The 15,735-nt window shown below is 38.2% G+C and overlaps 1 protein-coding gene across 2 annotated transcripts in view; it reads left to right on the top strand.

Moving 5' to 3' along the window:
• CYYR1 (cysteine and tyrosine rich 1) overlaps window positions 1-14,824 on the top strand; it is a 103,743-nt gene extending 88,919 nt beyond the window's left edge. For both annotated transcript variants that reach the window (XM_008514145.2, XM_070597247.1), the window contains 2 exons: window positions 6-163; window positions 12,130-14,824. In XM_008514145.2, the coding sequence (XP_008512367.1) occupies window positions 6-163; window positions 12,130-12,263 (292 nt within the window). In that variant the 3' untranslated portion in view covers window positions 12,264-14,824. The remainder of the gene's footprint in view (window positions 1-5; window positions 164-12,129) is intronic.
• The last annotated feature ends 911 nt before the right edge of the window (window positions 14,825-15,735 follow it).

Below are 15,735 nucleotides of genomic sequence, written 5' to 3'. Positions count from 1 at the left end.
TTTAGGGGCACAGCAATTGCTGGCATAGTGTTTGGAATTGTATTCATCATGGGGGTCATTGCTGGAATTGCCATATGTATCTGCATGTGCATGAAAAACAATCGTGGGACCCGGGTGGGCGTCATCAGGACCACCCACATCAATGCCATCTCCTCCTATCCTGGTAAGCAAAATTGCTTACTCCTTCTGAAGGAAGAGTCATATTTGTTAGTTATGCTCTACTCCTTGGAGAGAGGAAGCATTAAAGACTTTCACCGGAAGAATCTCCAAGTGCATAGGGTAATTCTAAGTAAATGTAGATTGGAGCTCTAACTTCGAATGGAGATTACTTAGATCCAAATAATAAAATCCATCTCATATTTGAAGACAGTCTTATTTTCGATGGTTGTCTCATTGACCACAGTTGCCAATCAGCCAGGGTTAAGAGAAATAGACAATTCACACCAACAGCGACTATTATCTGGTGACTTCTGACAAATAGTTATAAAAAGTGTAAGTCACATATCTGAATAAGCTGGCATGTAATTTGATAGATCTTGAGAAAAAGTATTGAAGAAAGTTCTTATGTGTCCACTTTATGCAAAGAAAACAGTTTTAATATAATATTAAAATTCTCAACAAAGAGCAAAAGTAATAAATTAATAATTTGACAAGTATTTGTTGAGAATCTGCTAGAAGTTTCACATATAAATATATTGAACACATAGGACTCTGTAAACAAAATATTGCATTTTGCATTAGATGATTTCAATAGTGCTTTCTAAGTCAATCTGTTTATGTACAATGTGACATATAGAAAGGAGTCAAGTTCTAAATCTAACACATCCTTAGGAAGATGATTTCCTAACCTCTCTCTCCATCCCTATAGGAAAGGAAAATGATCCCTTCTACGTGCAATCTGCCTTGTATGTCAATTCCCTGATCCTTCCTTCCTCTCTTAACCTTTCCCCTATCGTCTTCAACTTGAGGGAGCAAATTTCAGATGAATGAGAGAGTGACCATTTCTCCTGTTCCTCTTCTGTCTGTTCCTCCTCTTCTCCAATATCTTCATGTTGGAGTGCCTCGGGGCTCAGTCTTATGTCTTTTTTCATCCTGTATCTACACTCACTTCTTTGGTTATACCATTTGGCCTTGTGGTACTAAGTGCCATTATATGCTAATGCCTCCCAAAGTTGTATATCTCTGCTCCAAATCTCTTTCCTGAGTTTCAGATTCATTTGATCCCACTGCCTGTTGGACATCTCCACTTGGATGTCTAATAGATACCTCAAATTTAACATGTCTAAAGCTATGATTCTGGTTAACCCCTCAAATCCTCTTTCCCTCACAGCCTTTACCAAATCAGCTGATGGTATCTCTAGCCTTCTAGTGGCTCGAGCTAAATGCCTTAGAGTCATCCTTGACTCTTGTCTTTCCCTCAAACCTACATGCAGTTTGCCAGGAAATCTTCTCAGCTGCATCATCAAAATGTATTCAGTATCTGACTACTTCTCACAGTGCCCACTGTTACTCCTGGTGGGAGCCACCACCAGCCCTCCCTCCATTTATGGGGTAACAACCTAACCGGTTTCCCAGCATCCACTCTTGGCCCCCTGGGGTCCATTCGCAACACAGTAGGCAGAATGGACCTTTTAAAGTAGAGGTCAAATCATATCACTCCTCGGCTCAAAATCTCCAGTGGCTCCCCGTTTCCCCAAGAGGAAGAGTCAAAGCCAGTGGTTCCTCGTTTATCCAAAGTAAAAGGTAGATTCTTTATCAGACCCTGCAGGGCAATGTGTGATCTGGCTTTTGCTTTTATTTTTCTGACCTCATTGCCTTCTACTCTCCTTCTTGCCATTCTGGCTCCAGTCACACTTTTTCCTTTGCTGTTCCATGAAGAAACAGGGCACACTCCCATCTTAGGGCTCTGCCTAGAACACTGACCCCCTCACTTAATTCAAGTCTTTGATCAAAGGCCACCTCTGAATGAGGGCTACTCTGATCATCCTGTTTATGATTGTAACATGTCCCTCCTCACAGCATCCCATCCTCCTTACTCTACTCTACTTCCTTTCCAGAATGTTTTAATCTTCTAAGAATACCATGTAGTTTACCTAATCATTAAGTTTATTGTTTATTGTCCATCCTCTTCTTCTAGAATATTAGCTCTAGGAGGCAGGGATCTTTGTCTATTTTGTTCGCTACTCAATCCCATGCTGATAAGATCAAGACTAGCACTTAATGGGCACTCAGTAGACATGGCTGAACAAATGTGAACAAATGAAGAACACAACTCATGACAAGATCTGATTTTGCTATATAGCAATAGCTATGGAATTTACCTCAAATTTCACCCTGGAATATGTAGCTTTTGCTGTTAGTGCCATGAAGCTGATTCCAACTTCCAGCAACCCTGTGTCCACTAGAACAGAACGCTGCCCTGTCTATTTGTGCCATCCTCTCACCTTCTGCTGCTGTATCAGACAATGCTCCACTGCTGTTCATAGGGTTTTCATGGCCAATTTTTTCAGAAGTGGGTGGCCACTTCCTTCTTCCTAGTTTGTCTTAGTCTGGAAGCTCTGCTGAAATCTGTCCACTGTGGATGACCCTACTGGTATTAGAAATCCTGGTGGCATCGCTTTTAGCATCACAGCAACATGCAGCCACCACAGTGTGATAACTGACAGACAGGCTAAGAAATGAATCTGGGCCTGGTGGTAATAGTGCTGAATCTAGACCTCCAGGGTTGGCTATGCAGCTTTTACTCACGACAAAAGCAATTTACAATTTTGAATCTTCCCAGCTTACTAAGAATATTGTTGGGGTTAGTGTAAGATGTTAGGACTAGGGTATAAGGGAAAAATAGGGGGAATTATTTTTTATTTTCCACGTCTCCCCAGTTTCACCTGATTAACCCATAGCTGGAGAAGAACAAAGGAGAGTCAGGCAGAGACAATAATTAGGGAGACGGCAAGGAGAAACACTCTGTTGATAACATTCCAGATGCATTTTTGCTTGATCCAAAAAAACTTTAGTCAAAACTAATTTTATTTATTTATTTTTTTTAGTGAGGAAGATTAGCCCTGAGCTAACACCCATTGCCAATCTTCTTTTTGCTTGAGGAAGATGTTGCTGAGCTGTCTGTGCCAGTCTTCCTCTATTTTATATGTGGGGTGCCACCACAGCGTGGCTTGATGAGTAGAGTGTAGGTGCACCCAGGATCCAAACCCGTGAACCCCGGGCTGCCAAAGCAGAGTGCTCAAACTTAACCACTGCTCCACTGGACCAGCCCCTAAAATTAATTTTTCAAACATTTAAAAATGTTTTTTATAAAATTAGAATAGAAGATACAAAATATTTCAATGTGTAGTCTTGTGCTTTCTTAGGTTTGAGGTTTCTATTTCATGCATGGAAACATGCTTTTAAAACTTTATAGTGGCACCATTTATACTGGCAGATCACAGGGGCATGTTGCATTTTCAGTAAGTGCATTGTTCTTGGAACTGAATAATGCAAAAAACATAATGAACCTTGGTGGAAGTATTTTTACTGCAAAAAGGCTAGGTCTTTGAAAACATAATGTGCTTGATTACTTCCCATTTCCTTCTCAAAGTCACTAATTAAGCTTTTACTTAAAGGATCAGGAAACAACACAGAGTAGTATTGAATACTTTTCAAAATCTTTCATCTGTGGAAATATAAAATGTTTTTATCCACATTAATTAATTAACACTGTGATAATTGAGATAACAACCCAAATTATTGTATTGTCCAAATCCTGGAGGCCACATAAATGAGGAGAAAATAATTTAGCCAAGGTTATATGATTCCTTGGTGAAAATTCCCAGGAGGTAATCCTACAGCGAAGAGTATTACTCTGCACTGTGGGGAGATTACCAAGAAAACGTTATCTGCCACACCTGACCCTTTGTTGGACAGTGACAGTCCAAAGTAGTTTTTTACTACTGTCATCTTGGGTAAAATTAACAGTCTCTTGTTTAACTAAAATTATTTCTAAAGCCATCAGTATGAAAATAAGACTTATTTGTCAAGTCTTACATTTCCATACTTTCCAGAACTTCCGTCTAAACAAAGGAAAGTGATCATGTTAACCCCTTCTAAAAAAAATAAGTTTGGATGATACACACCTGAAAGAAAATATAGAAAGACGATAACAAAAGACTTGGCAAAGATATAAAAATCAAATGCCAGCAAAAGGAAAACAAGGAGTTTCAATGCTGTCAAGAAAATTGAGATTTGAAGTACACTATTGAGTCCCCCGATGATAGATAGAAACATAGATAGATTGATACATAGATACGTAGATAGATGTTATAGATAAACAATGGAGAAGGAGGGGAAGCTGTTGCTAACAGAAAAATGCCAAAGGATACATGTAGACAGGAGTTGTGCAATTGCAAAAATCACATTTGAAAACCATCGTAAGAAAAGTTTGGGATAAGAATCATCAATCGATGCTAAATCTGGGGGGAAGGGTTGCTGAGGAGCAGGATATTTGCATGCTCTTAAAGTGTCTATCCCCAGACTTCTTGTTAGTTATAAGGGAGAAAGTAGTAACTACACAGTGGAGAAACCAGACGACATCTTGATCAGGTGTAAAAACTAAGATCACCAAAGAGGGGCACATGGATGTCTTGCACCTTTGTGTATTACTCAGGATGACACAACTTCGTGTTGTGTAGTGTGTACTGTTCTGGCTGGAAGTTCACAGGCTAAAACTTAGCATGAAAAAATATTTGACAAACCCAAGTTGAGGGACATTGTATAAAATAATTGTCTTATAGTCTTTAGAATCTCTTGGAAATATTTCATGAAGAACTCAAAACTCTATTTGCATCATTGAATTCACAAATGAGGGTAACCTTATAGTACATAGACTGAACAGAGGAAGATTTTCATGTCCTCATCAGAGGATTTTGTGATATGAGGATGGTCTTTTCTGATTGTGCCTATTTTCTTAGTGAAATAAGAAGCAAGTCTTATGCTGAAAGTGGGTCGAGGATGTATTTGTAGTTAAGGAGAATGCAAAAAGTGTGAAAAAATGATCTCAGAGAATGGAGGGGTAGTGAAATGCATAAAGAAATGTATAATTTCCAAGCAATGCCAAGAGCCTCCACATTTAAGAAAATGGTTATTCATTTAAAGTGAAATCAGTTAGCACGATTGTGCATATTTCTCTAGCCACATTAAGCTGCTAGATACAGATCTGCGCTAACCAAAGTATTGTGTTTAATTGGGATTGGGGTTTTGTCAGGCAATGAGTAAAGAAAGAGATAAGAAAGTTGACAGTAGATGCACAGAAGTAATTTTACTGATTGACCATAAATCTAAGCTGAATAAAGAAAGACATGCAGACAGGAAAGAGGTGACATCAGTTTAAATTAATTTTTTTAAAATGCCGTCACTAAATTAAAAATTGAGGTGAGATCCAAGATGTGTTGGAATGGGTATTTCAGAAAGATAAAGAGTAGTGGTCAGATTTACAAATTGGTACTGTTAATTGGTTATAAGAAGGTGAGAAAAAATTTTTGAAAGCAAAAAAGTCCAAGGGACTGGGAGGCAGGGTTACGTGGATGTTGAAATCACTGAGAATGATAATAGAAGTCGTGGTGGAGAGAAAGACAGTGGACCTGATGCTAAATCTTTGCTGAATGAGAGTTTGGGGCAGAGAGGACCACAAATATTGAGAACAAGCAGCAACAGAAAGTAGTATAATCTCATGGCATGTGCTACAGAAGAGCACGGGTTTTTAAAGAGGGAGAATGGCCAACAGTGTGAAAAATGGCTATGAGAATCACAGAGAACACCCAGGGTACCTTCTGGCCCTGTAGTTTGTAGGATGTGAGAGAAAAAGAACAGCTCTGATTTATAGTGCTGCAGAGGAAGCTGTCCTCTCATGGAAAATCAGATTTTAATTAAAATAGGAAGGTGACGTGAATGTTCACTTCCGCTCCCTGAGATAACTATCTCATGCATTCTTCTGTCTTCTCAAAACTCAACAAAAACCATCAGCCTTTCTCACCCTCAGCAGATGATTTCTCAGCAGATCTTAGTTCTCTGAGAAAACAGACACAATCAGTAGAGAATTTCCTCATAATCTGAGCTAGAGTAACATGTAAAAGGATAAAAAGAGGGTGAGGATACAAAGAGCACCTTTTCTGATGACAGACTTTGTGTTCTACTGAGCACAGTGAATGCGGGTAGGGAAAGCTTGGAAAATTGATAGCATTATGCACAAAGCCTTGCAGAGCTAAAGGTCTACAATGAAGGACGCTCTGGGAGCTTGTCCTTCTCATGGCAACAGAGGGATGTAAAACATCACTAGACTTGTCTTGATGTTATCTGAGGGGAAGGAGAATGATAGGTTCCAATGATAGCATCCTTTCAGGGGTGGCAATTTAGGCCGTTGTAGAAGAGAAATGGGTAGGAATGTATTTGTATGGTGTGAGGGTGAGGAAGTGGAGGCCTTGCCAGAAGCTCTATAGCCTTTGCTCTGAGTGGGGGTTTAAGTAAACTGTGAGTAGTGGGGTTTGCAAAAGGGTAGAGCAGAAGTTTGCTCCTAGCGATAATGTTAGACAACAAAGAAGTTGTCTTCAAAAATAAGTCATGAGTGACAGGGGTGTTAGCTAATGCTAAGGTGTGTTGAAAGATAAACCGAGGCATATTAAAATTTTAACAGTTTACTTGAGCAAAAACCAGAAGTGGTTAGGAGCTCCCCATCTATATCAAGAAAATGTGGAAGCAAAGAAAAGAAATTATTTGATTGGCTCTAGCTTAAAACCTTGTTGGCTACTTGTGATTGGTTGTCATTAGTGTTTTGACTTTGTAACTTTGAGGCATTTACAGGCTTAGATTTTGGTTTGCTCTCATGGGTACCAAGCATTAGAGTCACTTCAGTCTACTGGCCTCCTTGTTTAATTAATTTAACAGGTGGTAATCATATTACAATATATAAATGTATCAAATCAACAAGCTGTACACCTTAAACTTACACAATGTTACATGTCAATTATATTTCAATTAAAAAAATTGTAAAAAGTAGTGTCATGAGATCCACCTGTCCTACCGTTTAAAACCATTGAAAATCAATAATAATTAAAATGAGGTGTTTCTGGTACAAAAAGATATACTTTAGTCATTAGAATGAAACAAGTAGATTAAAATGTTACAAATTCTAAAGGAGGGATAACAAAACCATGTGAGAAGTGAGGATTAAGAGGCTATGTTTAGATAATTTGGCTTAACCAAAATTAAAAACTTAGAAAAGATAAACTTTGACACAAAAATGCGCCAGATAAAATAACAGATATAAGGAAGTACTAAATATAAAAATTTAAACGGAAAAACTCAGAAATAGGTTGGTTATGAGTAAGATATCTGAAAAAGAAGACAAATTTTTAAGTTTGGAAGCAACACTGAAGAGATAAAAAAGATGAAGAACACATGTATTTTGTTATATATGAGTTTTAAACTTGAGTATGTCAACAAGGTAAAAATAATAAACCAATTTTTTTTAAGATTGGCAAATCCTCCCAGTACATAGTTGTATGTTATTAGTTGTGGGTCCTTCTAGTTGTGGCGTGTGGGATGCTGCCTCAACATGGCCTGATGAGAGGTGCCATGTCCATGCCCAGGATCCGAACCAGGGAAACCCTGGGCCGCCGAAGCAGAGCGTGTGAACTTAACCACTTGGCCGTGGGCCCCTAAAATAAACCATTTTGACAAAGAGTTATTCTTAGAAAGATATATAGAAAAGATATATAATTTTGTACACTTGTTTATGTCTTAATTCTTATTTTAATTATTTCTTATTAAGATCCCAGTTTATAAAGTATCAGTCCAAAACAAAAACATCACCCAATATGAATTATAAATAGGCAACAAGATATAAAACAATGTCAAACCTAGCTACTATCAAAGAAAGGTAAAATAAAGAGCTATATTTTTTCACTATTAAATGACCAAAATATTAAATGATAGCATACCTATATGCCTTGATGGTGCCATTACAGAATTAAAGAGTCCTTTTTGAAAATGTGCTCTCAGCACCAAAATGAACATGTTATTTGAGCCAGTTAGTCAATTCCTGGATTTTTATTCTAAAGAATTATTTCAAGATAATAAAAAATCTATGTGTAGGAAGATGATAATCACTCCATTATTTATAGGAATAAAAAATTGTTAATCTCTTGGGGCCAGCTGTTGGAATAGTGGTTAAGTTTGCACGTTCCGCTTCAGTGGCCCAGGGTTTGCCAGTTCGGATCCCAGGCTCAGACCTACACACCGCTTGTCAAGCCATGCTGTGGCAGGTGTTCCACATATAAAGTACAGGAAAATGGGCACGGATGTTAGCTCAGGGCCAATCTCCCCATGGCCCTCCCCAAAAAATATTAACCTCAAAATAAGTGAATGTCAGTGGAATGATATGCAGCCATTAACAAAAAACTTTGTTAAGAATATATAACAGAGTTGGAGGGGTGGATTAGGGGGTGGGAGGAAAAGATGAAACAGGTATAAATATATTATTATTAAGAACTCTCATTAAGAATATGTCAGAGGTGGGGAGGTGGGAGAAATGGATGAAGGGTATAAATTTATTTAAAGTTTTTAAAAATAAAAATATTAAAAAAAAATTTACTGACATGGAACACTCAATGCCTACATCTTTGTCTGAGATGCAGAGCAACATCATTCATTCATTCATTCACTCACTCATTTAATATATGTTTATCAAACACCTCTGTTTTCATGGCACCAAAAAAAAGCCATTATTCTGTTCGAGAATCATGAGTTCTCTCCATTCAACAAGTATCTTTAAATGTCTACTGGAAACTCTGCTAGATGCTTACAAGACAGAAGAATGGAAAAGACACATGCTGTGGCCTCCAACCTTTAAAATCTAGCAGGCAAAAAAATAATTATCATACAAGGCAAAATGAGTGATGGAATATGTTTCTTACAGGTGTTGAAGAGAGAGAGTAATAGGGAGAAAGGGAGAGGGAGAGAGAATGAATGTTCTCTTTGGGACATCAGAAAAGTGCTTTACGTATTTCATCCTCCTGACAGACGTGCAAAGGTAGACATCCTTATTCACTTTTTATTAATGAGAAAATGCAAAGAGATGAAATCACCTGCCAAGTCTGCATCAATCTGCGTCTCGAGAGACTTCCTGGGGCAAAGTACTCCCTCTGCCTGCCTCCTGCCCCTCATGCCCACACAAATATTTTCATAAAGACTTATCAGGAAATAAACTTTTGTGGGGTTATGTCACTTAGTTTGGAGCTGTTTGTTACTGCGGTGTAAGCTATAAGGTACCCTCAATCAAAGGCATTCTGAGCAGAGGAAACAATCAATATAAATGTTTAAAGGAGTACATCCAGAGAGTGAGATGGTGGGAAATTTATATTGGAAAAATAAACAGAATGAAAAAGAGTATGCTATAATATAAAGTGAAAAAGTGTATACAATTTTGTATGACCACAAGGACATAAAAAACCACAAATGACTAGAAGCTAGTATATAAAGATATTGTTTGTTAAATTGTGATGACAAAATTATGGATGATTTTCCCTTGTTTCCAAATTTTCTAAAATAACGTTGTATAGTTTTGAGAACCCCATGCATCTTCCCTGTACATTCGCTTTAGAAATGTTGGCCTGAGTGGATGAAGAACATTAAATATCTTCTATGAATTTCAGAGCATCCCTAAATTTTATAATATTGTGGACAACTATAATGACATTAGGGATAAATGGCATATCTGCCCCTCTTAAATCAGAATTGGAATAGTGATTGTGAAAGAATTTCAAAGGCACTATATCTCCTTCTGCATCATACATCTTTTCTAGATGAGTTGACCTTAAGAAAGAACGAAGTCTCTTAGGGTTAATTAAGAATTCTAAAATTGATACCTTGAAAAGTTTACTTTCTAGTGAAACCTTATTATCTGCAGGAAAGAAAGATAGCACAATTCACAGTTATACAAGTTTTATTTTAAAATGTCTTCCAGTAGCTAGTACTATAAAAGATGTGCTGTGTTTATTTCATGATGGATAGTCCTCAAAATATCGCTCTTCAGCATTATATTACCATTTTATCAAAATTCAAAGGCTGTAGAATGAAAGAATACTGTTTCACATCTTAGATTTTCGCGTTCAACATGCAGCTGTATAAACCATGCGAATTCTCACTGTAATGTCCTCCAGCAGTTTTTATGCAGATGGGAGACTATAAACGCTTTGTTACTGAAGCATAAACACACACCATGGCTTCATGACAGGGAATGACGCAGAGTCAATCTGTAGAAGCAGCCAGTGTGCTCCTCAAGTGGGAGGCAGGGAAAAGCTTCAACATAAAAGCATCGTAGAACCACATGCTTATAAGAAACACTTCCATGGGTATCCAGCTGTAACCTATCGTACGTGGAAGCTGCAGTGTTTCATTTCTTGGCTTGGATGAAGTTTATTATAAATCTCTTTGTCTCAGTTTTCCTCGATATAATGAACCAAAGGCGTGGGTGCAGTGCAGAGGGAATGTATGCTTAGACTCCACAGGAGTTATTCCATTTTGTTGTAGGAAACAAAGCTTAGAGGAGCTCATGCTGCTTTCTCTACAGAGCTGTGTCCTCTGCCATTAGCCCACAGGCTGCTCAGCCCACTAGAGACTTGTAAGGCCTTTGCTCAGCAGAGTAGTTCTTGGGGGACCTCCCACCCAGTTCTGTGTCTCCATCTTCCTCTTTTCCTGGGTGACTCAGTCCTGCTTCCTCACATCCCTGAGTATAGGCAGATCAGTAAATGGTTCCCGTCATCGAGCTCCTGGTAAAGAGAAGCAAGGTAAAGGGATCCAGAAGGAAAAATAGTTTATGTTTGCATATAGGAGGAAGTCCTATGTTTGTACATGCATGTTGATCAGAAGACTAGCATAATCCTATTGGTAAAAGCACAGTTGAAAAGACATTTTAGAAATAAATTTGTTGAAATGTTCCTCGTTCTTCTCTGCCATTCTAAGGTTAAAAGCTTGGCCATTTATTTCATTATTATGACACTAGTCTTGTAGTTAGGCTACATTCACAGTAAGCGGTTAAGGCATGTCAATTTCCAATTAGAATCATGATCTTGATGATGATTCAACTACTGGCAAATCTTCAGAGAGGTTGCTCACATGTTGCAGAATGATTTGGTTCTTGAAGACATGGATAACTCCGTGGGTCCCTCTCTTCCAACCTGGAGATCGACTTGAGATCACTACAAAATAGACATCCATACATAGTCATGATAAAGTGTATTAAATGTGATTTTAAAACACACTGAGGTATATTACAGTAAAAAAATTAATTTAAGAAAAATTTTCAAATAAAATTTAGACAACTAAATTCTTTATCCTCATTCCCAAAGCTGCTGGTCTTCCATTTTTTTCTTATTCCTGTAATGGCTCTATGACCCTCTGAGTTTTGGGAGCGGGACTGGGGACCCAATACCTTGACACCTTCTTTTACTCTCTACCCCTTTCTCCACCTACTCAGTCATGACCTAAGCACTCAGCTGCCCAAGGGCTCTTAGGATCTTCCCCCGCTGCCATGAGTCCCTTCTAATCCCTCACATATGCTGTTACATCATCTCAGCTTGTCTTCAGTGCACCTCAATCCATACCACTGAGAGAATCATCTTCCCAAAGCATATTCACTAGCATATTCAAAAAATCTCCAATAACTACACATCACACACTCCTTATGTGATATTCAAAGCCCATCATGAAGATGATACAACCAGATTCCTCAACATCTTTTGCCATTTCTTCCTCCATATACTTTTTGTTTGAACAAAAGTGTCCTTCTGCTTCTGTGCTTTTGCTCAAACTTGAATTATCCCTTAGCCCCTTCTCTCTCTGCCCCTTCAGCATCATATTTCCAAGAAACTTTCCCTAAGCTGCCAATTCTAAATACTTTGGCCAGAGGCACCATATTATAGAGCACTCACCCTTTCGTACATATTTGTGCTTGACCTGATAAAACTAAGATTTTTGCAGGTAAAAATTATGTCCCCTCCCTAAGCACCTAGCCCCGTGACTTCAACATAGTAGACACTCAAATATTTGCTAAATTCCTTATGTCTTTTTCCTTTTCTTTTCCAGTGGCACCACCCCCCTATAGTTACGACCATGAGCTGGAATACTGTGCAGACTTGCCTCCTCCGTACTCCCCGACCCCTCAGGCTTCAGCGCAGCGCTCTCCACCCCCTCCTTATCCTGGAAATTCAAGGAAATAATCCTTCTCCCAGAACAGAATATGTGCCAGTCAGAGATCTTGCCCAGAATAAATGCCTCTACTCAGAAACAGAACATCTCAGAAACAGGAAAAGATTGCTCTAAGGAATACTCTTTGGGGTCAAATACTATGTCAGGTGGAATGTCCAGGCTAAGAGATACAGGGCTTCTCCCCTACAGAGCTGACCCCATCTGGAGTATTTTGTTGGTTCAGTGGAACCACATTTGAAGAGCTCTGCTGATCAATGGAAGCACATTCAGAGAAGAGTAATGAGATAAACAAAACATCTGAAAATCATGTTGCTTAAGGAACAGATGAAGGAAGTTGCAATATTGATCCTGGAAGAGAGAAGATTTATATAAGACAGGAGAATAGCCTGGACTACATAAGAAACAGCTATATTCTGTGTTCTTTAAAAGTCAGAACTAGAATTCCCATTCTTTGGTTCAACAATAAATGCAGATTGAGTGCCTGAGGGCCTACTCTGTGCCTTCCGCTGTGTGAAGCGCTGGATGGAAACTACAAAATGGGAACTTTGGTTTTAGTATAAGAAAGAGCCATTGGAGCTTTCTTATTGACTAGATTGCTTTGTGAAGTTCTCGTTACCAAGACTTCACAGTGAACCTGGCTGACTATCTGGTAGAGAGACATGCTCTAGAAGGGATGGCTAAATCAAATGGTAGATGGGTCCATCGGGCTCCAAAAGTTCTGCTCATGTCTTAGGTAGATGTGAGGTGAATTTCTATGCCTCCCAGAATGGAAACAACAGGAATAGTTGAATCTTATCTATTTAATTTGAGAGTTAAAAGGATCAAAGGGACTCAATAGATGCTTGAAGCCAAGAACTCTTCAATGCCAGCTGCTGCCACCTAAAAATCACCTGATTTAGTGTATTATGACAAAGCTCATTCCAACTGAAAAAAATTGTATCAAGTTCCACAAGCAACAAATACTTCACTTCTGATTAAAAGATGAGAAGCCAAATATTCCCACCAGACTTTATATCAGGGAGTAAAATCTCAGAACTTGACCATGAAGATATACAGCAACTCACAAAAAGGAGAGGGGAAAAATGAAGTGTGGATTCCCTTCTGTGGAATCCCACTCACATGTAGCTTAGACAAATTTATGTTTCTCTTTTGTAACATTTTGACAATCTCTTCCCTTGAAAAAGTTATACAGTTAATGGAAAGGTTAAGATATTGACATCAAACCATTGCCTTTTGCCAAAATTGAAATTTTATGAAGTGCCTACCTTTAGGTGTAAAATCTTTTAACAAATAATTCTAATGTGCAGGCCAGCCTCAGTGGTTCAGTGGTTGGTTGGTCATGCTCCACTTCAGCAGCCCAGGTTCGGATCCCAGGCATGGACCTACACCAATGGTCAGTGGCCACACTGTGGTGGTGGCCCACATACAAAATAGAGGAAGATTTGCAACAGATGTTAGCTTGGGATGAATCTTCCTCAGCAAAAAAGAGGAGGATTGGTCATGAATGTTAGCTCAGGGCCAATCTTCCTCACCAAAAAAAAAAATAATAATAATAATAATAATTCTAATATGCCATATTTTGCCACAAATAACTTTAGCATTTATATTTTTATGTGGGTAATTTCATGTATTCAAAATTGTATGTTGTCAAATATTGGGAATAGATGATCAAATTTTTGTGTCACTGTGCAATTAAACCTAAAGTGTTTAATCCAACATCATCATCATAATTCAGTGAAAGCCCAAAATGATGCCAGGAATTTTGCTGACCAAAACAATCAAAAGTAATGTGTTAAGGTATAAATTATAGTTGCCATATTTGTACTTGGGAGCTTAGTAGTTAATATAAGTAGCATATCTCATTTTCAAATACATTGATCTGATGGAAATATGGTCTAACTGCCAGTGAGGTCTAAAAGCTAGATTTGTTTTGAATGACTTGCTTGATTTTTGAGCACTGATGATTTTCTTACTTACAGACACAAAGCATTCAAGAGTTCCAGTCTATTCTAGTAACTGAGATTTTAGCAAAATTTTAACAGTACATATGCTTTAATTTGTCTCTCTTCTGCAAGTGTGATCAGTCCCAGTTACACTGCAGCCAGGGTCTCTGTGACTTCCAGAATGTTGTTTGCAAATGTACCATATATTCTCTAAGAAAAATGGAGAGGGAAAGACCAGCAGAAAGTGAGTTCTCATCATCTTCGCCGTCAATGAACATTTATTGTGCACCTCTTACGTCCCGTAAAAATTACCCACATAGGAGCCATTTCAGTCCACACCATCTCTCTTCTTTGAGTCATTTTATGGCTGCCTTTGAGGCATATCACAAACCCACAGGCCGACAATAGATGAGTATTTTCACTTTTGTATTTAGGGTCACAATAGCATAAATGTGCATATTATCAGTATAGACTTTCGGAGTTCACTATTTTTGTAGATGATACATTTTGGAGGAAGATAGTATATGATGTGAAAGCTTTGAATTATGGTTATTTAAAAACTAACGTATTTCCTGTGGCCAAAGTGTTTATAATATGCAATAAAATGAAATAACTCATAACAATGGTTATATGTTGTCTTCTGTCCATTTTGTTTTACTCTCCATTCCTACCGATTTAGCCTCATTCTTCTGTATGGGAAACACAGGACTGGAGCCAGATAGACTTTATTTTGAATCCTGTCTCTTGCCTGTGTGATTTGAGGCACGACACTTCATCCCTCTAAAATTCAACTTTCTGCTCTGGAAAATGTAAATAATATAATCAGCTTCATCAGATTTTGTGAAAATTGGATGAATACATGCAAAAATTCTAACTATAGTGCCTGGCACATAGGAAATGTTCTATAAATATTAAGAAAAATAAATTAACAAAAGAATAACATAAGGATGACAGCCTCTAGAATGGCGCAATCCAACACATTAGCTACCAGCCACATATGGTTTCTTAAATTTAAATGAATTAAAATTAAACCAAATGAAAAATTCAGTTCTTTGGTCTCATTAGCCACATTTTTCTTTTCAATTTTTCCTTTTTTTATTGAAGTATGATTGACATACAACATCCTATTAGTTTCAGGTGCACGTCATAGTGATTTGGCACACAATGATCCCCACAATAAGTCTAATAATCTGTCATGATATAAAGTTATTGCAATATTACTGACTATATTCCCTAGTCCCTAGCCACATTTTACATGCTGCATAGCCTCATGTGGCTAGTGGCTACATCATTGGGCAGTGCTGCTCTAGAAAAATCCTCTATGCAAAATGCAATGAGGTAGCAAGAAGGAGATGAAGAAGAAGACACTACAGTCATCCTTTCCAGGAGAAACCAAGCTTTGTCAGTTAATTGTGATGTCCCTCACAAATACGTAAAGAGGTCATATGGAAGGAAGGCTGGGACCGGCATGAGAACCCATGAGCCATGGGAGACCCACCCAGGCTTTCCTGGCCAGGAGTGGAGAAGCTATAGCCAGAGC

The sequence above is a fragment of the Equus przewalskii genome, chromosome 27, assembly GCF_037783145.1.
Source record: "Equus przewalskii isolate Varuska chromosome 27, EquPr2, whole genome shotgun sequence".
Taxonomy (NCBI): domain Eukaryota; kingdom Metazoa; phylum Chordata; class Mammalia; order Perissodactyla; family Equidae; genus Equus; species Equus przewalskii.
Note: the sequence above shows the minus strand (reverse complement) of the source record. Positions and strands in the feature narration are given on the sequence as shown.